This window comes from Urtica dioica, chromosome 1 (genome assembly GCF_054948205.1).
Source record: "Urtica dioica subsp. dioica isolate 48M chromosome 1, U.dioica_male_clone48M_v1_H2, whole genome shotgun sequence".
NCBI lineage: Eukaryota > Viridiplantae > Streptophyta > Magnoliopsida > Rosales > Urticaceae > Urtica > Urtica dioica.
Window position 1 is genome coordinate 5,147,363 of NC_142756.1, and position 26,518 is coordinate 5,173,880.

The window sequence follows — 26,518 nt, forward strand, 5'->3', positions numbered from 1 at the left end:
TTGGTGCTTTAATAGGTTTTAATTGATTCCCCAAATAAAGATTAAGGACCTAAATTTTGATCTCGTACTTCCATATATAAAACCTCGTACACTCAATCTTCTTCTTCAATCACAACCAATTCACAATTCGACCAAATACTCGATCATTTCGCTATCAAAAGCACTGCCCCTAAGTCAATCTCTGAATTTTTTTTTTTCTTCTAATTATCTGTTCTTTTTGTTTGAATATTTTCTTCCCTTGTACAGGAGTAACCATGAACAAAAGAGAAGCCAGGATCAACCAAACCGACGTGGCTTTGCGGCTCTCGAAGCACGACCTCAAGAACGAGGGCAAGGACAAGAACGTAATTTTGTCCCTGGCGTTGATCAATGTGGCCCTCGGCCTCATCGCCGCCAACTCGAAGGGTCAGGCATTGGAGCAAATTCTCTCCTTCCTCGGCTTTGAATCCGCCGACCATCTCAGGTTTTTCGCGTGGAAGCTCGTCTCTGTCGTCTTCTCTGATGGAAGCCGCGCCGGCGGGCCTCAATTGAAGACTCTCTATCTATATTATTTTTCAAGAATATTTCAAATTAGGTATGCTTTGGTGGTTTCATATAATTAGTGAAACATGTTTAGAAATGTGCAATGATATTTCCTTTTATGATTGTACCAATTGATTTAATGTCTTAAAAAAATTTGTTATTAACTACATTCACATATTTATTTTGCAAACCATGTAATTAGGAGACCTTGCCTAAAGTGGCTTAATATCGATTTTGATAATGGTGTTATTTCTTCAGGCTCCTGAGATTTCACAAGAAGTGAATTCATGGGCTAAGAAAGAAACCAAAGGCCTTGTCAAGAACCTTCTTCCTCCCGAATCGGTAGATAGCTCAACGAGGATAGTCTTAGCCAACGCACTGTACTTCAAAGGAGCATGGAAGAAAGAGTTTGATGATTCTTTGACTAAAGACTACGATTTCCACCTTCTGAATGGGAGCTCGGTCAAAGCGCCTTTTATGATGAACCGGAAAAAACAACTACTCGAAGCATACGATGGATTCAAAGTCCTCGGGCTCCGCTACGAACATGGCATCGACCGAAAGCGCCGCTTCACAATGTAAATTCTTCTCCCGGACGCCATAGATGTGCTTTCTGGTTTGGTCGACAGAGCGGGCTCCGAGCCCGGATTCCTCGATCACCATCTTCCGCATAAAGAAATAGGGGTTCACTAGGAAAATAGCCAACTTAAACGTTTGATATTCCTAAATAGTCAACGTTTGGTAAATCTTAGGTAAATAGTCATTTTCATGTATTTACATACGTAAATCTTATATAAATAGTCATCTCCATATATTAGGTTACGTCATTATTTATGGCTCTTTACCTAAGATTTACCAAACGCTGGCTATTTATCAATGTCAAACGTTTAAGTTAACTATTTTCCTAATTTTCTTAAGAAATAGCCGTTGGCGTGTTCAGGATCCCAAAGTTCAAGATCTCGTTTGGGTTCGAGGCTTCAGATATTCTCAAAGGCATGGGACTTTTGGTTCTTTTCTGCTTGGATGGTGGTCCCTCGGATATGGTTGACTCGCCTGATAGTCAACTCCTATACGTTACAGATACACCACAAGTCAGTGATCGAAATCGACGAGGAGGGAACCAAAGCCGCTTCTGCCAGGATCAATTTGATTTCACCGATGTGTGCGATGATTACGAAGACAGTTGACTTTGTTGCTGACCACCGGTTCATGTTCATGGTCATAGAGGACGTGACTGGAACGGTACTCTTCAGTGGCCACGTTCTCAATCCACTTCAACGACCCGACCCTTAAACACAGCACTGTAGTTAGACGGATTATGAACTTTTATTTTGCTGTTTAACTCGTGTTCTTAGTGAGACTTTTGTGGTCCTAGTTCATATATTTCAGTGTATTTCTGTTTCTCATTGTTAGTTCATATAAAAACTTGAGCAAATTGTAATAAGTTTAGCGAAAATTTGAGAATGGCCAGAATCTACTTCATCATGCTTCAAGTTCCAATAAATTTTAAGAACACTTCCTTTTGAGACTTTTATTTAGGTCGATTAATTCAACTGTCGATCAAATAAATGCTGTAACCTTCTCAACAAATGAGAATTATTCAAATGGCAGGCGTTATATACAAACAACCTTCTAATCTCATGGAATGGACATAATGGGCAGATAAACACATTGCATGTAAATCTTCTGCTTTAAAAAATCTTACGTTTTTTTCGCAGTAATTTGGTGACCGCAGGAGAAACACTCGGCGTCTTACTCGAGAGAACCGTGTTTTCTTGAATCAACTTCCAAGATAGAATGTAAATTTTCCTACAAAATTCATAGGCAATTATTTGGATGACAAAACTAACTAAGATCGAGTTTTTTTTTCCTGATCATAATTAGATATGATTTAAGTGCCATACCAGCTTCAGCTTCAGCTCCGAGATTGCCTTCTGTCTCTGGTACGCAAAAAATTTAAGAGACTGAAACAAGAAGAGTAAAAGAGAGAGTAAATTCAGTATCATCATTTTCCCTCACAAACCAAACACAACAAATATATTCACAATTTTTATTTAAGTGACCGGATCGTTCTTACTCCGTTTCTCTGCATCTCAAGTGACCTGCGCAGCGCTTGTCGTTTCGTCAGAAGGTTCCCAGAATTTACTCGTATAGGGCGTCGGTAATTTTTCCCGCGGTACATGAGAATGGCGTGGCCGTGTTTTAGCTCCTCCACCGAAATCAGAATCCCTCCGCTCTCTGCTTCGAGCATCTTGGCGGTGTGTAGGACCCGCCAATAGAGTCTCTGCATAGAAATGACTTTCGCTATTTCTCTATGCTTCCAATGCTGACGCAACCCTTCTATCACACCGTCAAACACTCCACGCCTTCCTGAAACCAAACAACAAAACCCAAAATTATTTAGTCCAACTAGATAGATAAAATGCTGTTATATTTAAATAAAATCAAAGCTAAACCAATTTTGAAATGTCAAGAGTAAGATTGTGTTCTAATGACTTTTTTTGTTTAAATGATAAAGTTATTTGAGCCCCAGATTTCACTGAAAAAATTTAATACATTTTGCTATTATAATTAGTTTAGGGACCAAAATACCACACATACAGCTATTATCCTCGCTTCCAACATAACATAAAGGAAATCTTGAATGACATCGACTTAAAACGAAATCTCTTGAATCTCGAAGCTTATATACCTGACCAAAGTATTGGATCACTGTAAAAAATAACGCGTAAATAGTTATCATCTTATTTCCTTACCTAGCACAAGAACACCGCGCATCTTCACGCCTATGTTTCTTAAACACTCCCTCTCTTCTTGAGTGATGAATTCCTGGTCACCACTCAGCTCCGAAGGTTTCCATTCGCCATTCAACTTCACCAACTCTGCTGTTGACCTCTCTATCTTTCTGGTGATCTGCAAAAATAAATAAATAAACAAGTATTTGTTGCAACTGGCCAATTCTTCACCTCATTTTAAGGATCTAGCCCAAAGTTTCATTTTATTAGGAAAATAGCGCACCAGGCCAAAGTTAATTTAAATGTTCAGTTAATTTAATTAACTTCGGTCTGATGAACTATTTTATTAATATAATGAAACTTTGACTATTTTTTAAAAGGAGGGTGGACTATTGAGCAGCTGGCCTAATTTCCACATAAATAAACAGCTTGTGAACATTATGTTTCATCACTATTCCACTAGCTTTGGATTTACTGAACCGTGAAAGTAAAGAGAAGATGAATTAGACTGATTCAATCATATTAAAGAGTTAATAGGTAATACTGTATAAACAACCCCTATGATATCTCCTTTTAGCAGCCATGTTTGGTTATTAACCTGAGTGATTACTAAATTAAAAAAAAAAAAAAAAAAAAAAAACACACACACAATTTTGGGCTTACAATTGAAAGCTTGCGCTCTTGATTCTTTAGCTCTTTCTGTAGTTTTTCCTTTTCAGCTTCAAATGGAAGTTTTATCTCTATTTTTTCCATGATGTTCGGATCAACATACTCGCTTTGAATATCTTGAAATTCCGACAGAGTTCCAGCGGTCCCGGGACTCTCTTGGGGTTCGTCGGCAACCAAAAGTGTCTCGCCCACTTCTAGCCGCGCGTTTTCTTCATAGATTTGGCATTTTTCAAGCACCGATTCTCTTTCCGAAATGAGATCTGAAACTTGGGGAGGAAGGAAATCCTTGCCCCTGTAAAGTAGAATGATATATTTGTTGCGAAGCAAAAGAACTCCTCCGGTGAGATACTGCAAACTAGAAATCAAAGGAAAGTGTCATTGGCGGTACAGTTTGTGTTCAATATCATTGTGATGGATTTCGCATAAGTCACAGACGATGAATCTTCGATAAAGGGGAAAAAGGTTTTGCGATAATATTGGCCAACGTTAAGATAAAGCCAGTTCTGCCAAGTTCGCTTCTCGAAAACGAAAAATTTACTGAGTGACTTAGTTATAGTTTTTAAGCTTGTACCACGCTTTTTAAGACCGAGTGCCAAGGTTAGAGACATTTACGACATGTAAATTAAGACATGTGAGCTAATGAATTAAGAAACAAATGTTTCTTCTTTGTGGAATGGAACTAATGACGTTAGTCTTAAACTTGCCTTGAGCTCGTCCGCCATTTCTTTGTTGCTTGTGTTCAGAGCTCCCATCTTCAAAGCAATCTTTGCTATGTGACATTTCTCCCACAGTTTCAAGATAGCTGCCGCCAAACCTTGAAGTTTTCTGTTTCTTCCTTCAGAAGTTAAAAAAAGATTCTCAACTATACACATTTTAAGTGAAAAAATATATATCTTACAAGTACCAATTACAAAATAATCATACGTTATATCGCATCCATGGCCACTGTACTACTCAGGTGACAATATTTTGGCACAAAGTCCTCTTTTTCCTTGGCAATTTACTCCCTAAACTTGTTTTTTTTTTTTTTTTTTTTTGGCAATTGCTTACAAATTTCAGCTTTGAGCGAAATTTGTTCAAGTGTCTATCTTTCACATATATAACCCTGTAAGGATAATGTATGTCATCTAAAATTCGTTACCGTTGAAATTATCAATAAAACGCTAGTATTAAACTACAAGTTTTAGGGGGAAAAAATAAAAATAAAAATAAATAAAAAAAACTTACATCCGAAATGACTCCTATTTGTTTACTAATTTCTATGAAGTTGCAAAAAGAAATAAAATTTAAGGGGAAAACTTGCAAAAATAAATAAATTAATAATAATTATATCATGGCCCAAACTGTCACCACCCGAATAGCATATGCCAAAAACACCATACTTTATGCATCACTGTACATCAACTTCATTACCAAAAGATTATCAACTTCATGGTTAGATTAGCCCATGCTTATTAGCATAGCATTGATTACTTCTTACCGCCGATCAAAATAACGGACCAGTAACAGTTAAAAATGTGTTACCTAGGACAAAGTGAGTGGGCAAAGGGCGAGCGACGCTCCTCAGGTGAGTCAACTCGTAGTCAGTGAGCTGCGATCTCGTGCTCGGAAGAGAACGTCTCGCCGGAGGTCTAAACCCGCGAACCACTTCGGGAAGCAAATCCGCGTCCACCGGCAGAGGCTTGTTCATCCACCAGTCCACGAACCGAGGCCCTAAGCCCTCCAATAATCTGTCGGCTTCTCTCTCGTACAGCGACTTCTTCGGATCAAACGTCCCGTCGTCTCCGAATATGCTATTTCTTCTGCGAACCGGCTCTGCTTCGCCGCTCGTTTTTCGAGTGTAGATCTTCGAAAGTGTGTGCGTGGACGGGCGGTAATCGCAGCCTCTGTAGACCACAAGAGTGTCTTTCCTTCTCCACACAACTAGGCCTCCGGTCTTTAGCTGTTCATAAACTCAATGATTACTTACATCATTAACAATATCAGTACACGAAGAATATATGAGACGCAATGGGAAAAAAAAAAGTTTTTTTTTCTTTTCGACTCTTCTATAAGCATAATGGCCGAGAATCCTCGGTCAAAGCTCAAATTTTCGTGATTTCCGTGTGTCACGGCCTAGATTCCTCAATAAGGACTAACATTTTCGTGTTTTCATCATGGCCAAGAATCGTCGATCAATCATGGCCTAGATTCCTCTGTCAGGACTCATATTTTCGTGTGTCATTGCCGAGATTCCTCAGTCAAAACTTTGTTTTTCAAAAAAACAACTTTTATGTGAAATGAAAAAAAAAAAAGACTATTATTCATTATATTTGCTGATATTTTTTCAAAAGCTTTGAATAAAACTGTCGTTCACTCACTCACAACGCAAAAATAGTAAATTTGGAATAATATTAACATGAATCTTAAGCATTAACAGATACCATGAAAAAAAAAAAAAAAAAATTAACAGATGAGCAACGGTTGCACTGGAAGAATCATTGAAGTGTGAGCGAGTGACCCCAAATAATTAGCATTTAGCATTATTTGCAAGTAGTGTCTCCTCAATATTATAATCATCCCAAATTAACAAGGGGACAGATATTCAACATAATAGAAAACGGACCTCCAAAATCTCTTGAGCTCTGTCCATGTTCCTGCAGAGAGGGACATCAAACCTGACCATAACAAGCTCGTCGCTCTTCCAAATAGACCTGACATAGCTCACAACCTCTTGAGTCACACCGGCTTTCTTGACCTTGACCCATTTCCTCATCTTCCCAGCCTCGCCTCTGAGCCTCTCAAGCAAACCCCTTTCGAGCTTCACCTCCGCCGCGCTCGCTACCTTTTCCTTCTTCATCCTCCGAACCACGAAACCCACCTCCGTCTCCCACGGCATCTTCTCTCTCTCCTCCGACGAGCCCTCGAGACCGTCTCCGAAGCTTCTCCGGCGAGCCTCTCCCGGGTCGACTAGCCTCTCGCCGAGCATCTCGATGCTTCTGGCGATCCTTCTCGTGTCGTATTTCCCTCTGCGGTTGACCAGCTTGCCGGAGAGCTCGTCGCGTGGGTTTTCGCGGCTCGTGGTCTTTCTCGGGTCGATGATCTCGTTGGGTTGGGTTACGAGCGGGGTTGTCATCACCCATGGAGGCGTGGGTGGTGTTTTCATGGGCTCCCATGGGGGTTTGGAATCTGGGATTTCTTTGGGTGATTGGAGAGACAAGGGAAATGGGTTTTTGGAGGCGTTTTTTTGGGGGGGTTTTGGGTTTAAGGAAGAGGAAATTTGCGAGGGCTGTTTGGGGTTGGAACAATGGCAGTGAGTCTGGTAGAGATTCGAAGAGTGAGATGGGAAAAGTGTTGAAGGCATTTAGTAATTGCTGGGTGAGAAGGAATTGAGAGAGCTCGCTGAACTTGTCAGACTCAGAGAGTGGTTCGTTATCTCTTAACCGTTTCTCTTGTTACATTGGGCAATATCCATATTCCATATACAAGTATGTTTTTTTATGGCCTTTTTTTTTTTTTTCGTACAACGAAAACTATGCCGACTGTTATAGTCCCTTACACATTCATTGACTATGAAAGAAAATTAGAAATAAAAGTCGAGTTTATACGGTTGTTTTTAAGGTGTTTTAGCTATATAGTACATCGAAATTAATAAATTTATAAATGCTCAAAGTTTGTTTAATATTAATAATAGAGTTAAAATATATAAAAATCTGAAGTATTAAGTATCAACAATATTTTGACAACGATAAATTATTTATATACAAGAGTTGATATTTTTATTGATATTGTAAATGACTATTTTGTTAAGAACTTACATGTCAGCTATTTTACTAATTACTTGATTTTCATGGTATTTTTTTGCTGTTATAATTGGTCTTTAGATTAAAAAAACGTATTCAAAGTAATATAGTGGCTGCGTTTGGTTGAGATTAAAATATCCAGTTTTTGTTTTTAGAAAAAACTAAATTGTTTATCTGGTGTTTGGCAAAATTGTTTTTACAAAAAACTTCAAAAGCGATTTTAGATTTTGTACATTAGATGAAAAAGCTAGAATTTATAGCTTTTGAAAAAAGTGTTTTTAAGTTTGCTATACAAATTACGGTAATATCCTCATACAAAGTGTTTCTAAGTCATCTATATGATATTTTAAACTCTATCTCACTTCGTAAATTGTGAGAATTTTTGTACCATAATACATAACTTTTATCTCTGCCTCCTCTTTTTTTTTTATCTAAGAGTGAAACTTGTTCAAAAATGATTTATGCATTTTATTGGAATGTCGTTGACGTTGAAGTCCAATAGTAGTTTGTTTTGTTACGTTTTTTTTTTTCTCTTTGATTTTTTTTTAGAAAAAAATATTTTTCATATATAAATAAACATATTAATAATATTATTTAGTTTTTAAGAACATGTCTATTTTAGTCTTTTTACTATAATATATTTATTTTACCGCACGCTAAATCAACTTTTGTTATCAGCAACAACTGTTTTATAAACAATTTACCAAACACATGTCGGTTTAAAAAAAAGTTTTTTTTTTAAAAAATTGAATCTAAAAGCACTTTTTTTTAAAACAAAATTATGCCAAACGGGACCAGTATATGATTTCCCATTAAGTTTTGAGTTCATTTATGCTAAAAAAAATTTCTTAGCCCACAAACATTATTCTCTAAAAAATATTGATAAGCTAACTTGTTCTCAGCAACCAAAAGCATCTACAACGTTTCATCAAGTTTTACAAAACATTCCACGTGTTGCAAGAGTTTGAGAGGGGTTTTCTCAATAGTGAACTAGTGTTTTGTTATTTTCATCAACTAAATTACATGTTTTGACCATAAAAACATCCAAGGAGAAAACTATATCAATCATTAAAGAAGATAAATCCAACGACCCGGTCAAAGTCAACTATAAAGTTTATCCACATATTTACACAAAATGCTCTCACTAAGTGAACATATAGTTTTTAAACATATGTAATTTTTTAATCTAACTATCTAGACCTATAGATTAATCACCGATCAAATTTAACGTTCCACTTAGACTTAAAAAATTCATACTCTTATTTTATTTTTTATTTTTTTTTTACTATTTTTCATTCATACATATTATAACCTTTTATCATGAGTTTGGACTTATGTAAAGGTAGATAACTATTTTGAAGAGATTGATCTGTGTCTTCTCCTCTCTCTCTCGGCCTATATTGCAATCAGGTGGCATGATAAATGGATTCGAACAAGCACAAGCTCTAGAATATTTTCGGTCAAATCGTCCTATCTCCATATCCTTTTAGTTGTATCTCTCTACGATATTTGGAATGCCCTTCTAGTACGCTCAACTCTTACCTTGAGAATGGATATTGTTGATATTATATGTCCATTATGGCATCTGAAGCTGAAACATCCATCCACTTGTTTTGAAATTGTGTCATTGCGCATGCCCTTTAGAATTCGCTCACCTTGAACTTTACATACATAAGATATTTTGTTTGGATTCTTCTGAGAGGTTGCTTATGCTTCCCTCGTAGGTTGGGGACTTTATTTGGAAAGCTAGAAACAACTAGATTGAAGATCTACATCGAAAATCCTTTGCCTGTATGGCAGGTTGGATTTCTCGTTGATGTAGTGGCTCGGGACATTGTGGGAAACATTCTTTGTTTAGTGGCATTCTCCTTTGCCTGTAGCCAATCATGGCACAAAGCAATATATATATATATATAGGCAGGGAGCCAGCTGAGGGGGGGTTAATTTTTTTTTTTGCATTTTTTACCCACTTTTCATTTTTTTTACAATTTTTTCCCGTTAAAATTTACAAATTAGCCCCCCTGAATTTTTTTTAACAAATTAGCCCCCCCTAAATGGAAATCCTGGCTTCGTCCCCTGTATATAGTGACTCTCTTCTTGCAGTCCAAGCTCCTCTTTAATGGTAAGCTACTTGCTTAATCATTATTTTGTATATTAGTTATTGATTTAACTTAGCGAAGTAGCTTTATAGAGCAAATTCCTTAACCATTAGCTTAGCAAAACTAATGGGACCCATTTTTTTTTTCAACCAATGAGAACTAAATAAAAATTAGAAAAAATATTATTTACATGTAAAATATATTCAAGCAGTAAGAGATATATTAACTTACCATTGGAGATGGTTATAACTTAAGTGATTGTAGTTTGAGTTGTTTATGTGACATGATAAGCTAATATGATATTTAGTTTATCATTAAAGATGCTCTTTGTTGCGAGTGAGAGGTCTTTCACGTGGTCTACCGTTAACTATTCTACAACTAGTCATCGACTGTGTGTTTCTACGTACTTTACTCTGCTGTTTTTTATTTTACTAATTGACTCTTGTTTTAGCCTTCTTGCGTTTTTATATTGACTTTTGTTAATTTTTTTAGGGAAAAGGACATGATTGTCTCATTTTTTTTTAATCTTAATCAATGTCTATTTCTGTGTGTTAAACATAGAAAATTTTCAAAGAAAAACATAAAACGTACATAGAGATCTACCAATTTTTAAGTAGACACGATTTACGGCATTTTTTTTTTCTCTCTTCTAATAATTAAATAAAAAGACATGTTGTCGTATCTTAAAATTGGTATGAGATAAATTTGGGAAGAAAGTTATCACGCTCTTGGATGTTGGCGTGTCGCCCCCGCAACTCCACTCACCAACGAGACAACCCATATGCCTAACTCTTTTTTTTTTTTTTTTTTTTTTTTTTTTTTTCATTTTTGAAAAGAATGCCTAACTTTTTATATGTAATAGTTACGTGTTTCCCTCGTACGCTCCTTTACAAAACACACGTAAAGCAATATCTTTGACACGTCACATAGACGATAAAATAAAGACCTATACAATCGTGCCTTCTCCTTCTTTTTTAAGCCATCTTGCCCGTCTTATTTATTATAAATAATCTTGTGATAATCACTAAAAATGGTTTGCTTTATGGCCATGCATTACCGGTGTTCAGTATTTTTTTTTTTTTTTAATTATATGTAATCTATCTATGGGTTATACTTATACGTGAATTAGAACATGCTTTTCCTGATCTAATTTTACGAGGAAGATCAGCATCGAGTACTCTTAAAATATATGTTTAGCTAAGTTCTTTCCAAGATTTTCAAGCTTAACACACTTGATACTTGCATTTTTTTTTTGTTGTTGCTATTTTACTAGTTTTAAACAAAGTTTCACTATTTATAAATTTATACTTTTAATTGTATATATAGCTAGAAAAACTCATACGTAATTTATTTAAATGATGAATCTATATAAATATATACAGTGGCGGAGCCATAAATTGAAGTCGAGGGCGAATTCGAAAAAAAAAATTAAAAGAGGACAAATTTGAAAAAAAAATCATATAAATTTGGGCTAAAAATTAAAAAAAAATTAAGATAAAATTTATTATTTTGAAAAGTTCAGAGGGAGCATTAGCCCCCCTGATTCTCATGTGGCTCCGCTGCATATATATATTCGGATGACCTAGGTTAAATATTTGGATTTTCCAAAACTTTACTATAAATATTTTAGTACAATTAACGTACACCATTCAAAAGTGCCATAAGTTTATTTTCAATATCTCAAATTGTTAATGCACTCAACAATATCATTAGAGCTTCAAATAATCAATCAGAATTATACAAATTTTGTATGTTAGTTATATAGCATTATTGAAATGTTGAAATTAATTTTAACCAATTATGATTTTTTTATTAATTTTAATAAGCAACTATGATTACCCAAATAATAATGGTATATTGGTACAAAATCGTTGTCATCACTTGCCATGGCATCAAATTAGTTAATTTTTAATAATTAACTAACATTGAGTAAATTAAATTTACAATGTGACCACAAATTTCAAATTAAAATGAGCTGAAGTAAAAATCTTCTAGGAAATTGGAGTGATCCTCTGGGAAGGGCACTCTCACAAGACATCATATAAAATATTTGCACTCTTCCTTGAATTACATTTATCGATGAATTTGAAAATTAGTAGGTGTTAAGCCGTTTTTTGGATTTAACATTTGAGGACACGTAGTGTGCCTGGAATAGTCACGTGCCTAGTATTGGATGTGCCCAAAATCACTCTTCGAGATCCCAAAGGGCTCAAGGAAGTTTAGGACAAGGCCCAAAGCGTCCCGGAGTTTCAGAGGAATCTTTGATTCGTGATTCGGGATGAAGACTCGAGTAGAATTTGAGTGTTGTGCTGAAATATTCCTCATATTAAGTGAAGAACATGAGAATCAATTTCTCAAGCTCTTGACACTTTTAGAGAGGTATATTTAATTTGGCTTGACTAGCCTTAGTTTTTGAGATAATGTGTTTGAGAGAATAAATATTTCTTCTCACATTCTACAGAGAATGAAAGTAGATTATTCTTCTTTTCTGTTTTGCTTTATCATTTTCTCTTCTTTTGTGTGATATTGTATGAGTTTGGTAGCCTTGTTTTGGTTCTCTTTGTCTCGATGACGAGTCCGTCAGAGACTCGGTCTCGTGGCTCATTGCCTCATCGAGTGGTCCGTCGGGGACACTATCTCGTGGCTCGTCGCCTCGCCGAGTGGTCCGCCGGGACGCTATCTCGTGGCTCCTCGCCTCGCCGAGTGGTCCGTCGGGGACGCTATCTCGTGGCTCGTCGCCTCGTCGAGTGGTCCGTCGGGGACGCTATCTCGTGGCTCGTCGCCTCGCCGAGTGGTCCGTCGGGGACGCCATCTCGTGGCTCGTCACTCCGCCGAGTGGTCGGAGGAGGCTCGTTGGCTTTGAACTCGCGATGGCTCACCGGCACGGGTCTTTGCTAGGCTCTCCGAATCGGCGTTTGGGGTACTTGCCGACAACGTCTTTACGGTGCTCGCCGACCACGTCTTCGTGGTGGTCTCTGACCACGCCTTCGCGGAGACTCGTCGACCGGTGGTCTCCGACCACATCTTCGCGGTGCTCTCCAACCACGTCTTCGCTTGGCTCGTCGGCACGAGTCTTCGCCCGGCTTTTTGGCCGCGTCATCGCGGGGACTCGTCGACCGGTGGTCTCCGACCACGTCTTCGCTCGGCTCTTCGACCACGTCTTCGCGGGGACTCGTCGACCGGTGGTCCGACCACGTCTTCGCAGTGCTCTCCGATCACGTCTCCGCTCGGTTCGTCGGCACGGGTCTTCGCCCGGCTCTTCGACCACGTCTTCGCGGTGGTCACCGACCACGTCTTCGCCCGGCTCTTCGACCACGTCTTCGCCCGGTTCGTTGGCACGGGTCTTCGCCCGGCTCTTCGATCACGTCCTCGCGGGGACTCGTCGACCGGTGGTCTCCGACCACGTCTTTGCGGTGCTCGCCGATCACGTCTCCGCTCGGCTCGTCGGCACGGGTCTTCGCCCGGCTCTTCGACTAGTCTTCGCGGTGGTCACCGACCACGACTTCGCGGGGACTCGTCGACCGGTGGTCTCCGACCACGTCTTCGCGGTGCTCTCCGGATCGGACTTCGTGGTGGTCTCCGACCACGTCGTCGCCGTGCTCGCCGACCCCGTCTTTGCGATGCTTGCCGGCTCGGGTCTTGTTTTCTATTTCGTCGGGGCGTCACGGTTGCCGCCGACATAGAGTCATTTTCTTTGTGCCCGCTCGGATCGTCTCAGTCGTATCCGTTTTCGGGTCTTGTTTTGTATCTCGTCGGGGCGTCTCGGTCGCCTTCGACATGGAGTATTTTTTTCTTTCTGCCCGATCGGATCGTCTCGATCGTATCCATTTTCGGGTCTTGTTTTGTATTTCGTCGGGGCGTCACGGTCGTCGCCGACATAGAGTCATTTTCTTTGTGCCCGCTCGGATCGTCTCAGTCGTATCCGTTTTCGGGTCTTGTTTTCTATTTCGTCGGGGCGTCACGGTCGCCGCCGACATGAAGTGGTTGTGTTCGAGGCAGGGGGCCATTGAAGTTTGTTGAGGGCAAAGTCTCCGATCACCAAGGCGAAAGCCTTTTGAGGTAAGTGTGGAGGACGTGGTATAAAGCTCACGTGAAGAGAGCTTTGGCGTCAATCTTCATCGTATTGAAAGGTCTTCCGCGGAGGAAGTTGATTTGCTGGTGGAGAGCTCGTGGTTGTTCTCGGGAACCCCTCCTTCTAGCGCCAAAATGTTAAGCCGTTTTTTGGATTTAACATTCCAGGCACACCACGTGTTCTCAAATGTTAAATCCAAAAAACGGCTTAACAGTAGGTGATAAATATTTATTGATATCTTGTTCCAAAGACCTAAAAGAAAAAAAAAAAAAAAATTTGTTGCACAAAAAAACGCAAATTAATGTAAAGTTGTAAACACAGTACAGATCTTATTTCCTCTTTTTTGTGTTCCTTTCTATATATCTGCACGATTAAATTATGCAATAATATCATCCCTAGTTAAGCATTTTAAGCACAAAAGTACAATGCATAATGATGATAACTCAACAGAACTTAATTCACCAGATATAGAACGGACGATCCAGGTTGAATTATATTCTCGGATAATAAAGAAACCTCGTTAAATTCGTTTAGCGCATTTATTTTCTGATCAAAATTAAAATTTCTAATAAAATAAATAGACAGAAGGCCCACATAATTTCCCACACAGCACGTGACGCCCACTATGAATGACGAGAATGAAAAGAAAGGAAAAAAGCTTTCTTCTTAAATCTCCCTAACTCTGTAACTCAATTATCAAACTCAACTTGGAATTAAATAAAGCGACGATGACGTGGACATTCCTCTGTCGATTTTGAGCACGCTCCGTCACGCGCCACCTCTTTCTCTCTCTGATTCTCCCCCTCAGGAAAAAAAAAAACCGCTTCAATCTCAGTTGCTTTTTTTGCGTGTGATGAGAATCGGAGAATGGGCGGAGTGACATCATCGATCGCCGCGAAGTTCGCGTTCTTCCCGCCGAGTCCGGCGTCGTACACGGTGGTCGCCGCCACTTCTGACGATCCGAGGCTGAGAATCCCGGAGATTCCGCTGAGAGACGGCGTGGACGTGCTGAGGCTCAGGACTCGCCGGGGAAACGACATCGTTGCGGTGCACGTGAAGCATCCTAGGGCTTCCGCGACGCTGCTCTACTCGCACGGTAACGCCGCGGACTTGGGCCAGATGTACGAGCTCTTCGTAGAGCTCAGCGCTCGCCTCCGCGTCAATCTCATGGGGTAATATTTCTCTCTTTCGTCTTTAATTCCGATACGCTTTTAGTTGTGATTGTGAATCGGAGTTTGTACTGCTTGGTGCGTTTTGGAACAGTGTTTATGTTGATTTGTGTTGGACAGAAGTCTTAAAGTTTTGATTATGAGCTCAGATGTTATTTATTTTATTTGTTTGAAGCTGTTGAAGACTGCAAGAGCAAATGGATTGGAATTTCACTAGAATTAATTATATTTATTCTCTGTATATATATACTACGGCTCTTGCCAAATTCTTTTTTGATATATAATATAATGTTTCTTCCAAAAAAAATTGGAGTAGTTAATTTTGCTGAGTGCTTGGCTTTAGTAATTAGGTCATTACTAAGGACTCACATATGTGATTATTGTACTGAGCTTTCTTAGACCGCTATGATAGTCTTTGGGTTTAGATGGAAATACCATTTGGTGACTGCGAAATACAGGTAGATCGAGAGAAGAGACACTATGATAAAATGTAGTGAGTGCCAAGTTTCTAGTGCTGATGTAGCTAACTCGATACACCGAGCAAGATAGGAAAAAGTCGTAAAGCAGCACTGGAAAAATTGCCTATTGCTCTGAGTTGGAAATGAATTTTTGTTGCCGGAATTTGGCGTTATTATATTTTAATTTGTGTTTGACTAAAGTAATGAATAGGAAGTTTATAGGAGTGAATTATAGTAGTTTTAATCGGAGACAAGCTTGTGCTTGGTTTGGATCAATCAGCTGCGAGAGCTCTTTAGAAAGTTTGCTGGTGAATTGACAATTTCTCATGTATAAGGGTTGATATATTGTAATGAGGGTAGGGCTCAAGTGCTTTTGCCCAATAAGGGTATTGTGCTTGTGAGGATGGTCTGGTGCATTTAAGTGCTGTAGGGTTGAGTTTTGACAGTTATGATTATTCATAATTGTGTACCTACATGTGCTGGTTATAGTTTATTTGACATGTTACTTGAAAGCATAATTGTATTCAGGATAGTTCACAAGCCAAAAACTGTGGTAGGCTGTGTATCGAAGCGCAATATATGAAACTTGTTTAAATTTGTGTCATATTAGTTCAAGGGTATCAGATTCTTGCTTTTGTCTTTCGTTGATATGGGGAGAACTTCAACATAATATTATGAGTTTCCTTACAAGATGTCATACTGCAAGTTTCTGCACCTATACCTGACTAAATTTATTCTTATGCGAAGTGAACTGTGATTTATTGATTTTTTGTTTATTTATTTCATGACACCTTAGTTTCTCCAACAATGTTGTATGGTTTTCTCTATTTCTAATGTTTCCGATATGTATATGGACTATTGTGCCTTATGCTGATTTTTCATTCGAATCAGTTTCGTAATCTTAAATTCATTTTTGCAGGTACGACTACTCTGGCTATGGACAATCAACTGGAAAGGTTAGAGGCCTAGATCCAGCTCCTAATTTCTTACATGTCTTGATAGTAAATTTTAGTTGAAAATGTGAATTACTTGTGATGGGTTAAATTGGCTTAATGCATCTGGCTCGACAGGTAAGTCTTAGAAGAGTAGCAAGCCAACTTTTTTCGTTTTCTTGTGTGTGTGTTCGTGAGTGAAGTTTTCCATCATTAAGTAACTTATATATGGGAGCCTCTGTGTATGGAGATCCATATTCCATTTAAACATAGTTCTAGATATTGAAGTGATATTTAACAAAACATGGAAAATATTTTCCCCCCAAGTTCTTGATGCGAGTTTTCCTGTTTGTGGGTTTGTTTGTTGGTTTTTTTTTTTAATAATTATTTTTTATTACCATCTCCTTATTCACTGGCATGCATGTTGTTTCCAGGCTTACAGGCCTTAGCGTTTGTGGTCACTTTAAATTACACTTAGCACCTCCGAAGTTCTTTAACATGTAAATTTATGGTGTTAAGATTACTTGGTGGAGCCAGGTGGCTATCTCCCCCCCCCCCCCCCCCCCTGAAATTTTTAAAAATTGCATTTTTTAATCTCTATTTTTATGATTATATTTATATTTTTAGCCCAAATTTTATATGATTTTTTCATATTTGCCCCCTGAAATAAAAATTCTTACATGCCCCTGATTTTTTTAAATTCTATATTTTTATCAAATACACCCCCGAGTTCAAATTCTGGCTCCGCCACTCACAATGCAGTATTGCTAGATATATTCCGTGTTATGAGTATAGCACAGATGTTTCTAACTGTTGTCATCAAAGGATTTTCATTTCTTTTTGGATATTTTGTGCAGAGACTTCATGTAATTATAACTTGAACCCTTCATAGATATTAGCAATGATCTGCAAAGTATGGTCCCATTTTTTGTCGTCATTTGGTATTTACATGCCCCCGGCACTATCCAAATGTACTTAATGATTTTGCTCTTCGTATTGCTGATTAGATTACACTCAACTGTAACAACTAACAATAATGCCGGTTAAGTCAGAAGTTGCTCTGCCATTTTTTTTCTTCTTGAATTGGACTCATCAAGTAATAATCATCAGTTCTTTCTGAAACAGCCAACGGAATATAATACATATGCAGACATTGATGCAGCATATAAATGCCTGAAGGAGCAATACGGTGTCAAGGATGAGCAATTAATATTATACGGCCAGTCAGTTGGTAGTGGCCCCACAGTTGATCTCGCATCACGAACACCAACTCTAAGAGGTGTTGTTCTACACAGCCCAATTTTATCTGGGCTAAGGGTCTTGTATCCTGTCAAAAGGACATACTGGTTTGATATTTACAAGGTTTGTTATCTGACGCAACCTTACATCTAAGTTGTTCTTGATTGCATTACCACAGAGCTAACCGGGTTTTTTTTTTCGTCCAGAATATTGACAAGATCAGTATGGTGAATTGCCCTGTTTTGGTAATACATGTAAGTTACAGCATTTATAATTGTGATTCTTCACCGCCACTCTTCCCTCACACCTATCTCTGTGACGATGATTGAGTAAAAAAACATTTACAGATGCTTTCAAGCCAAATTTCTTTTGTTTCAAAAGAAAAAGAGAAAAGATGAAGAAATTGATGAACAATTTGATAACAATTACATGTTCCCGAACTTTTAATCGTGGCCGTGTGATGATATTTTCAGAGATTATCCCAAACCTGAACAAATTTTGTTTTCCTCTTTGACTGGGGCATGACGGAATCTCTTAATCAATTAATGAATTAAATCAATCATGAGCCTGAAAATCCGAACCTTCTTCAAAACGTGTACCAAGGAAAACAGTAATGGGTGTATTGATTTCTGTTCTTTTCTGTTTTTTTTTTGTTTTTTATTTTTTATTTTTTATATATCAGGGAACAGCAGATGAAGTTGTGGATTGTTCCCATGGAAAGCAACTTTATGAACTCTGCAAGGAGAAATACGAACCGCTGTGGCTTAACGGAGGTGGGCACTGCAATTTGGAGCTCTACCCAGAATTCATCAAACACCTTAAGAAATTTGTACAGACACTAGGCAAAACAAAACCGACCTCAAATGGAACGGAGAAGAACAACGCAGCCGACTCTGAGGCTCAGACCAGACTTCCTGAAGCCGGAACATCAGTCACAGCTGCCGATCTGCCTGAAATTTCTAGAAACAGTTTAGATAGTCGGCTTGAGAAGTCTAAAAAGCCGAACAAACCTGAAAAATCTAGGATGAGCACTGACCGTGTTGACAGGTTTAGGAGACGAAAGGGTTTGGTGTGGTGATTAATAGTGGCTCGGACGTTGCAATAAAACCAAACTCTTCTAGTTTGACGATCTCTCAAGCCTATGGTGAATTTACCATTCTGAGCGAGTCGTTTAACTTATCTTTTACGTTCCCTGTAATATGTATATTGACAAACGCTTTCTTGTGCAAAATGAGCATACTTCGGATGCGAAAGACATGGCATGTATGTTTTTTTCTTCCTGCAATCTTGTAAAATTATGTGTCGAATCAACTTGTTTAGAAGAGCAAAGTTCAGAACTCTATTTATTTAGCTGTGGAAAGCCAATAGCTTTACTGCCGGTTCACTAGAACCGTTTATTTATTTATTTATTTTGTTTTTTTTGAAGTGTAGAGTCCTTGGATTATTATAACGTTTTGCTAGGGCCATTTTGTTTCCTAAATAGATTATTTGAGCATTTCTATTCGGAACTAGTTGTATTTATCTGACCAACTTGTCGACGTGCATATGCAGTAGCATTCTCTGACGAACACCGAGACTTCGAGTCTTAGTGCATTGATTATTTACAGAGGAGTCGGAAGAAATTTAAACTTATTTGTAATATGTAGCTCATACCTTGAATAAACAATAGCATTTAGTCCTTTCAAAGAATTCTTAGCGTATTTTTGTAGCTTTTTTTGTCCGACAATTTTTTTAGAAATACTTGACTGCTTCTGAGGCTTGAATGGGGACGGAGTGAAGCTGAGAGCAGTGCGGGCGTAAATGCTTGAGAAGGGCAGATATTATTCTCTCGGTGTGAATATATCGGCTCCTCTATCCCTATGTGCGATTGTCACTTGAACCGTTGGACTCGACCCGTTAGCCTTGTTCATGCTCTGAAAGAATATCTCATTATAGCTATTTTGTATAATTATACAGAATAGCTACGATGAAATACTCTGACGCCTTGGCTATCTTGTATAATTTTTTCTTTCATTATATCTGTTGCTAGCTTATAGCAGAATGTCTTGAAGAACCAAGAAGCTAAAAGCTTTGAAAGATCTCGAGAGAGAGCGTTAGCTAGATGATGGAACCGGAAAGATCGATAAATCATCTATAAACTTATAATCATTTTATCAGAACTGCCAACTTCTGCTCTACACAACACAACATGCATATTTCGCATCCCATCTGGGTTGATTTTTCATATTTATCCCACTAAAAAAAAAAATTCTTAAACACTCAAATTTTTTGTCACACACAAGTCGAGTAAAAGAAAATTGAGACATTTCTTATTGCAAACAAAGACAGAAAAGGAAACTAAAATCGCTCTCATGAAGAAGTCCCATAACATCTGGAACAGATTCTGTAGACTAATTTTTTTCTTCTTCTTTTCAATTCTGCAGAATTCCCTTGGTCTTCAAGTACTCCACAGTCTGGTCATATATCTCTTCAATCCCATACTTGAAAGTGAATCCCTCTCCCTCAAGTTTCTCGGAAGAGATAGCCAGCTTTGCCTTGGAAGGGAAATCACCAAAACTGCAAAATTTATAACATATTTTATTAACAGATAAAACTTTGTGCATGGCAGTGAGTATAATTTTAATATTGGAGAGCTTATTACTCTGTAGCAATTTTGTATTGAGGATATCTTGCACCGAGGAAGTTAGCGAGCTCAGGCAAAGTGGTGTTGACAGCACAGCAAATGTATCGGCCGAAGGCAGACTCTTTCTCGGCCAAAAAGACATGAGCTCGACATACATCTTCGACGTGAGTGATAGATATCATCCCCGACATCATTTGCATTCCTTTCATTGCATTCACCAAAAACTCATTCCCTGCACATGAAAATGAAAAAAAATATATATATATACGAAATAGCCGTTTGAAAATTTTGAAACTATTTGATTAGCAAAATTAAGCCAAGTTTTGTAAGTTTTAATCAAAATTTTGACACCTTAAATACAAATTTCAACTCATTTATAAAAAGAAATTTACTAGTGTCAAAAAATTTATTGCCAGGACAAAAGAAGTTGTTGACAACTGGTACTCAAACATTTTTTTTTTAAATTTTAACTATTTCACTAATTTTACGCAAACTTCGGGTGTTTTATAAACTCATTAGTTTCAATTGACTATTAGCATAGGCCACCTGATAATAAATGTCCCATATTATTGTACGAATTAAATCAAACTTTACGAGACCTGAGATCAGAGCCGTGGAGATTGCGACGCTGCTCGGGACGTCTTGAGTAAGAGAAGAGCCGCTCGCGAGAAAAGGGATAACGGTTATCAAATCAATGTTGTTTTCTTTGGAGAATTTCCACGCGGCTTTCTCTGCGAGTATCTTCGAAGTAGGATAGCCCTGCAATTACAATTTACAAGAACAGGTAAGTTCATAACTCATAAAAAAAAAAAAAAAAAGGTCTGAACTCGGTACTGTACGTACCCAAGTCGGGGGCTTTTGAGTAGTCAAGAAGTCAACGTCACTCCAATCCTTTTCGGTCAGAACCGAACCGGCCGATTTCAGTGGGTCGATCGCGATAGCAGAAGCAGAGGAAGTCAAGACGACACGTTTCACTGTTTTCGCTTTCGCGCAAGATTTCATGACGTTCAGTACTCCTTCCACGGCCGGCTTGATCATGTCGTTCTGCACGATTTAGGCGAACGCATTTATATATAAAGATGATAAAAAAAAAAAAAGTTACTAAAAACCATTACATTTGATGAAGTGTCCGAGTTTAGTACCTCCGGATCTTGCGAGGCCATGTTAATAGGCGTAGCGACATGGAAGACGAAATCGCAGCCCGATATCGGCTCGTCGAAACTTCCTTCCTCGCTAAGGTTGGCTCCGAAGATTTCGAGCTCGCCTAAGGTTTTGAGCTGCAATAGATGCGCTATCTTCTTCGTGTTGTCTAAACCAACACAAACAAGATGAGAAACAATAACTTATGTATATATACAGAGAGAGAGAGAGAGAGAGAGAGAGAGCAATAACCAGGTTCTCTAACAGTGGTGTTAACGGCATAGCCCTTGTGAAGCAAGAGCTTGACGAGAAGAGAGCCTATGAAGCCCGCACCGCCGACCACACAGGCCTTCTTCTTCGGGGCAGTTTCGGTTTCCATTGAGCTCTGTGTTTAAGCTTGTCTCTCGAGTATCTTTTGCTTTTCATCATAAATAGACGTTTTCTAGCTTTTGGTATGTGAGCACGTGGAGGTTGAACTTGTTCCCAGCTAACGACTGAAAACATAGTGTACTTGTTTTGTGTTGTCGTTGCTTATACGAATTTGGGTCAAATGACTAATCTCCGTTTTGTCCCCGTGCTGACAATTTTTTTTTTTTTTTTCGTGCATGATTAACATAATGGCGAGGTTATGTTTTCAGTCATGTAATTCTCACTCTAATTTGTTCGTATTTATTGATACGAGGGATTTTCTCCGGATTCCCTCCTTCGTCAAAGATCTCTTACATGGTGGTCACATAGGCACAGTGTGTTATTAAAACACATTAAAATTATCAAATGTTTTTCACATTCTCTCTTTCAAATTCAATCTCATATCTATTGCACAATTAACAAAATCTAATAATTGTGATGTCATATTCTCATCTGATCATTGTTATGTCAAATGAAATAAATGCTCTCTGAGTCAAATAAAACTTGGACCCTTTGTCCACTTCCTCCTAATAAGTCACCCGTTGGTTGTAAATGAGTGTAAAAAATCAAATAATGGTTCAATTGAGCGTTATAAGACACGCCTAGTTGCTTAAGGTTATAATCAAATTGAAGGTATTGATTATCACGATACTTTTGCACCCGTAGCCAAACTTGTCACGGTACGTCTCATTGTATCTATTGCATCTATTAAAAATTGGTCGTTGCATCAACTCGATGTCAATAATGCATTTCTCCAAGGTGATCTTGATGAAGATGTCTACGTAAAAATACCTCCAGGTTTCTCAACCAATGGAGAATCTCGTGTTTGCAAGTTATAAAAATCGCTATATGGCCTCAAACAAGTTTCCAGTCAATGGTTCTCAAAATTATCATCTACTCTCATACGTAAAGGCTTTCATCAATCTATCTCCGACTATGGTCTTTTTACTTATATCCATAAACAAACTTATGTATTTATCCTTGTCTATGTTGATGATATTATCATCATTGGCAATGATGATATTGCCATTTCAAAGGTTAAAGAATTTTTAGCCAGTGTTTTTTCAATCAAGGATCTTGGGCCTCTTCGTCATTTCTTAGGCATCGAAGTATCTAGATCAAAACACAGTATATTTCTATGTCAAAGAAAATATGTGCTTGATATCCTATCTGATTTGGGTACTCTTGGCTCTCGATCATCAAATTTTCCGATGGAGCAAAACCTTCACCTTCATCCCTTTGATGGAATTCCTCTCCATGACCTAGTTGTCTATCGTCGTCTCGTCGGCCGTCTCCTATATCTAACTGTCACACGTCCTGACATACAATATTCTATCAGTACCTTGAGTCAATTTAAGCAAAATCCTCATTCAACCCACTTAGATGCTGCAAATCGGGTTCTTCGCTACCTTAAAGGTATTGTTGGTCATGGACTTTTCCTTCCGTCTTCTGGATCTCTTTCCATAGTCGGTCATTTTGACTCTGATTAGGCTGGTTGTCATACAACTCGATGTTCGACAACTGGTTACTTTGTCATGCTTGGTTCTAGCCTGGTTTCTTGGAAAACTCGGAAACAACCGATTGTATCTCAGTCCTCCGCTAAGGCAAAATAAAAGTCTCTAGCCGCTTTAACATCAGAATTGTAATGGTTATATTATCTTCTTCGTGATCTTGGCATTGACCACTCACGTCCTATTTGTGTCTATTGTGATAATCAAGCCGCTATCCACATTGCCTCTAACCTGTTATTTCACGAACGCACCAAGCACATTGAACTTGATTGTCACTTGTTCATGAAAAAATACAGCCATGTCTTATTACTCCGTCCTTCTTACGATCCCACGACCAGCTAGCAAATACTTTTGCTAAACCGCTTGGAGCAGAGGTTTTTGGCCGCACACTTAGCAAGTTGGGTGTAATTGATCTCTCAATCCCAGCTCCAACTTGACAAGGCGTGTTAGATGACTATAAGACTCATTCAACCACAACAACACACAGCTAATCAATCAGCCTCACATTACAGAACCGTAATCTCGGCAACCAATATTTATGAATATGTAAATTACTCCGTTGCTAAAATATCTCTTTCCTATACTGTCAGTTTATTGCTTTATTTACGTTAATCAGTTTTTAAGTAGTTGCTATTTTCATGTATAGTCAATACTTGTATTTCTATATATATGTACGATTCACATCAATAAAGAAGCAAGTTTAGAGAAACATTTATTTTCAATAATTTGTGACATCAAAACATCAAGCAATTTGGCAGTTTTTGCTTCAAGTCATTAAATTTCATTGGTCTTATCAATATCTAATAAGAACTCCAGAGTCATAACTCTTTATTTGCTTCAAGTCATTAAATTTCATTGGTCTTATCAATATCTAGTAAGAACTCCAGAGTCAAAACTCTCTATATCTCAAGACGATGAATCAATAGTTTTATAACAATCAATACTTGAATTTGATTCTTCTAAATCTTCAAATTGTGAATAGTCATCTTAAACTACCTTCGAATAGATATCTTACTATACTTGACTCTTCATTTGTTTTGAGTTATTAAAAGGCTAGCTTTATAAAAACATACTATATTCAAATGAATCTTTTAACTTATTCATCATCGTTAGGTTGGAACTCGAAAGACAAAATCAAATACATTCGTACATAGTGACATATACCTCATATGTGTTCGATATCCTCATAAATTAGCGTGCTTGGATCCCTTGTGTCATCTCGTGAACCTCATTGCTATCGTTCTGAAGTTAGGGATCATCAGAGAGGGTTTGTTCCACGAATGATTCTTTAAGGTCTAGAAGAAATTGTTTTGGGAATTTTGAAAAAAGAAAATTGATTTTTTCTTGTAATATCACTTGAAATTTTGGTCTTTGTGTTACAGTACAGACAAATTGTATCAATCAAAGAGTGGATGAGGATTTCGTCCTAAAAAAAATTTAAGAACTAAAACAGCTCCAAATAAATAGACAAACAAATAAACTAAATATACTAAATAACTCATCAAGTCATTCCTCTTCTTTTTCCTTTTTTTTTAATGGACCTATTAAGTCTTTCTTGAGTCACTACTATATAATAATAACATCAGTTTGGTCCACATCACGCTCTTCGAGTATTTATCCTATACGAAAATGAATAAATAATTGATATTCAAGTCTTTAAAATTCAACTATCTATTGTCGGAGAATAAGTTTTCCAAGCCATCCATGAAAAAGATCTGAAAAATTGTTTTAATCCGCACTCTAATATTATATATATTAAAAGTAGAACTTCAGCAGAATAATAGACATAAGCCGTAGATTTTCACAGCACCATGGACGAACCCAATAATACAAAATCTTCACTTTACCAACATTAAATGGCATTATTAATGTATTCAGTACAACGAATTCCGTATGACAATCGAAAAGAAAGTAACAAGCTCACAATTTAGTTTAAGACAAATATTAAAAACTAAATAATTGCCCAAAGTATAGTGAAGACAAATTAGTATTTGTAGCAAATTTACATGATGACCCCCATATTCCCTGTCGGAATAATAATGTGCCGTTGAGGACGCGAAATTCCACGCAAATTACGCAGCCGTTTCAAAGGCAGAGAGAGACCGTTTAAGTGTCCTCGATCGGCAACACCCCGGCGCACATTAGCAAACTACGCTCACCAACCAGAGCTCAGAATGCGAAACCAATTTATGATTTAATATTATGAGCCGATAAAATCAAAACAAAACAAAATAATAATTTGTTTTCGATTTATATTCGTAATTTAATTTTCTTTTGACTACTCAGGGATTGAAACCAGAACTGGTCGCCAAGCTCTCCTAAGAAATCTGTACCGAAATCCCGATGACGTCACTGGCCGGAGCGATCCGGCTCCGAGCCGCCGAGCCACCAAGCCGACGCCGAAACCTACGCTTCCGTTACCAGCCGGCAAAAACCGTAACCCTAGCTCTTGCGATTCTTCCACTTCTTCTTCTTCTTCTTCTCTGTCTCGTCTTTCGTCGTCTCTCTTCTCCGAAACTCGATCTCGAACCACCGGCGGCGGCGACGAGACGAAGAGATCTTTCAGCTTCCGGCGAACCCTGGCGTCCTTCTTCTTCGGCGGATCTTCCTCTCCGCCGCCGTGGATCTCGTGAGAGGGAAGGCCGTGGCGTCGCTGAGGGCGGCTGAGGAGCATCCGAAGGGTTTTGCGGCGGCGGAGATGGATCACCGGGCTCGCCGACGGGCTCCGCGTAGGGCTTCCGGCGACTGCGCATTGCGTCGCCAGGAGCTTGAACTTTTGCAGGGTAGCCATGGAGCTTTTCAATGAGAAATTCCGAAATTCGTTTGCGATTTAAGAGATTCAGAGAGTTGGAATTTAGGGCTGAAATGGTTGCTTGGACGAGAGAGAAAGCGAGATCTGATGTAATGATGCCATGAGACACAGAGAGATAGGATTTTGTCTTTTGGAAGTGAGAGAGATGAGAGACTAACTGAAGAAATGGATTTTTCTTTGGAAGATAAAGATAGGAATCAGAGGATGGCTTTAATGTAATTAAACAAAATAATATATTTGTAATTGATAGCACACAAATGCGAGTCAGATAGACCGAGAATACGGAGGGCTTTTATTAATTTATATATCCTCTTTAATTAATGGGTTATTGTGCGTAGAGAATAATA

At 38.3% G+C, this 26,518-nt stretch overlaps 5 protein-coding genes across 6 annotated transcripts; 2 read left to right on the forward strand and 3 right to left on the reverse strand.

Annotated features, from left to right (window-relative positions):
- Window positions 1–748: 748 nt before the first annotated feature.
- LOC149406674 (serpin-ZXA-like) lies at window positions 749–1,815 on the forward strand. Its single transcript, XM_089617334.1, has 4 exons — window positions 749–1,100; window positions 1,341–1,345; window positions 1,441–1,565; window positions 1,603–1,815. The coding sequence occupies exons 1-4, from the start codon at window positions 763–765 to the stop codon at window positions 1,813–1,815; spliced, it is 681 nt and encodes a 226-aa protein (XP_089473460.1). The 5' UTR covers window positions 749–762.
- Window positions 1,685–7,376, reverse strand: CRS1 (maize chloroplast splicing factor-like protein). 2 transcript variants are annotated; one of them, XM_089608086.1, is made up of 9 exons: window positions 6,532–7,376; window positions 5,451–5,868; window positions 4,631–4,761; window positions 3,921–4,274; window positions 3,279–3,435; window positions 2,600–2,892; window positions 2,427–2,486; window positions 2,228–2,331; window positions 1,685–1,810 (listed from the first exon to the last, which is right to left on the reverse strand). In XM_089608086.1, the coding sequence occupies exons 1-8, from the start codon at window positions 7,267–7,269 to the stop codon at window positions 2,275–2,277; spliced, it is 2,208 nt and encodes a 735-aa protein (XP_089464212.1). In that variant the 5' UTR covers window positions 7,270–7,376; the 3' UTR covers window positions 1,685–1,810; window positions 2,228–2,274. The 2 variants fall into 2 exon arrangements, with proteins under 2 accessions (XP_089464212.1, XP_089464211.1); XM_089608085.1 differs by lacking the exon at window positions 1,685–1,810 and having other exon boundaries at window positions 1,963–2,331.
- A 7,152-nt stretch (window positions 7,377–14,528) lies between these two features.
- LOC149406676 (uncharacterized) lies at window positions 14,529–19,098 on the forward strand. The gene is made up of 5 exons (XM_089608087.1): window positions 14,529–15,051; window positions 16,426–16,462; window positions 17,564–17,800; window positions 17,884–17,931; window positions 18,360–19,098. The coding sequence occupies exons 1-5, from the start codon at window positions 14,747–14,749 to the stop codon at window positions 18,753–18,755; spliced, it is 1,023 nt and encodes a 340-aa protein (XP_089464213.1). The 5' UTR covers window positions 14,529–14,746; the 3' UTR covers window positions 18,756–19,098.
- Window positions 19,099–19,821: 723 nt separating this feature from the next.
- LOC149406677 (anthocyanidin reductase ((2S)-flavan-3-ol-forming)-like) lies at window positions 19,822–21,847 on the reverse strand. Its single transcript, XM_089608088.1, has 6 exons — window positions 21,693–21,847; window positions 21,443–21,609; window positions 21,144–21,344; window positions 20,900–21,059; window positions 20,319–20,532; window positions 19,822–20,233 (listed from the first exon to the last, which is right to left on the reverse strand). The coding sequence occupies exons 1-6, from the start codon at window positions 21,817–21,819 to the stop codon at window positions 20,089–20,091; spliced, it is 1,014 nt and encodes a 337-aa protein (XP_089464214.1). The 5' UTR covers window positions 21,820–21,847; the 3' UTR covers window positions 19,822–20,088.
- Window positions 21,848–25,177: 3,330 nt separating this feature from the next.
- LOC149406678 (50S ribosomal protein-like protein) lies at window positions 25,178–26,501 on the reverse strand. Its single transcript, XM_089608089.1, has one exon. The coding sequence runs from the start codon at window positions 26,148–26,150 to the stop codon at window positions 25,638–25,640; it is 513 nt and encodes a 170-aa protein (XP_089464215.1). The 5' UTR covers window positions 26,151–26,501; the 3' UTR covers window positions 25,178–25,637.
- Window positions 26,502–26,518: the final 17 nt, after the last annotated feature.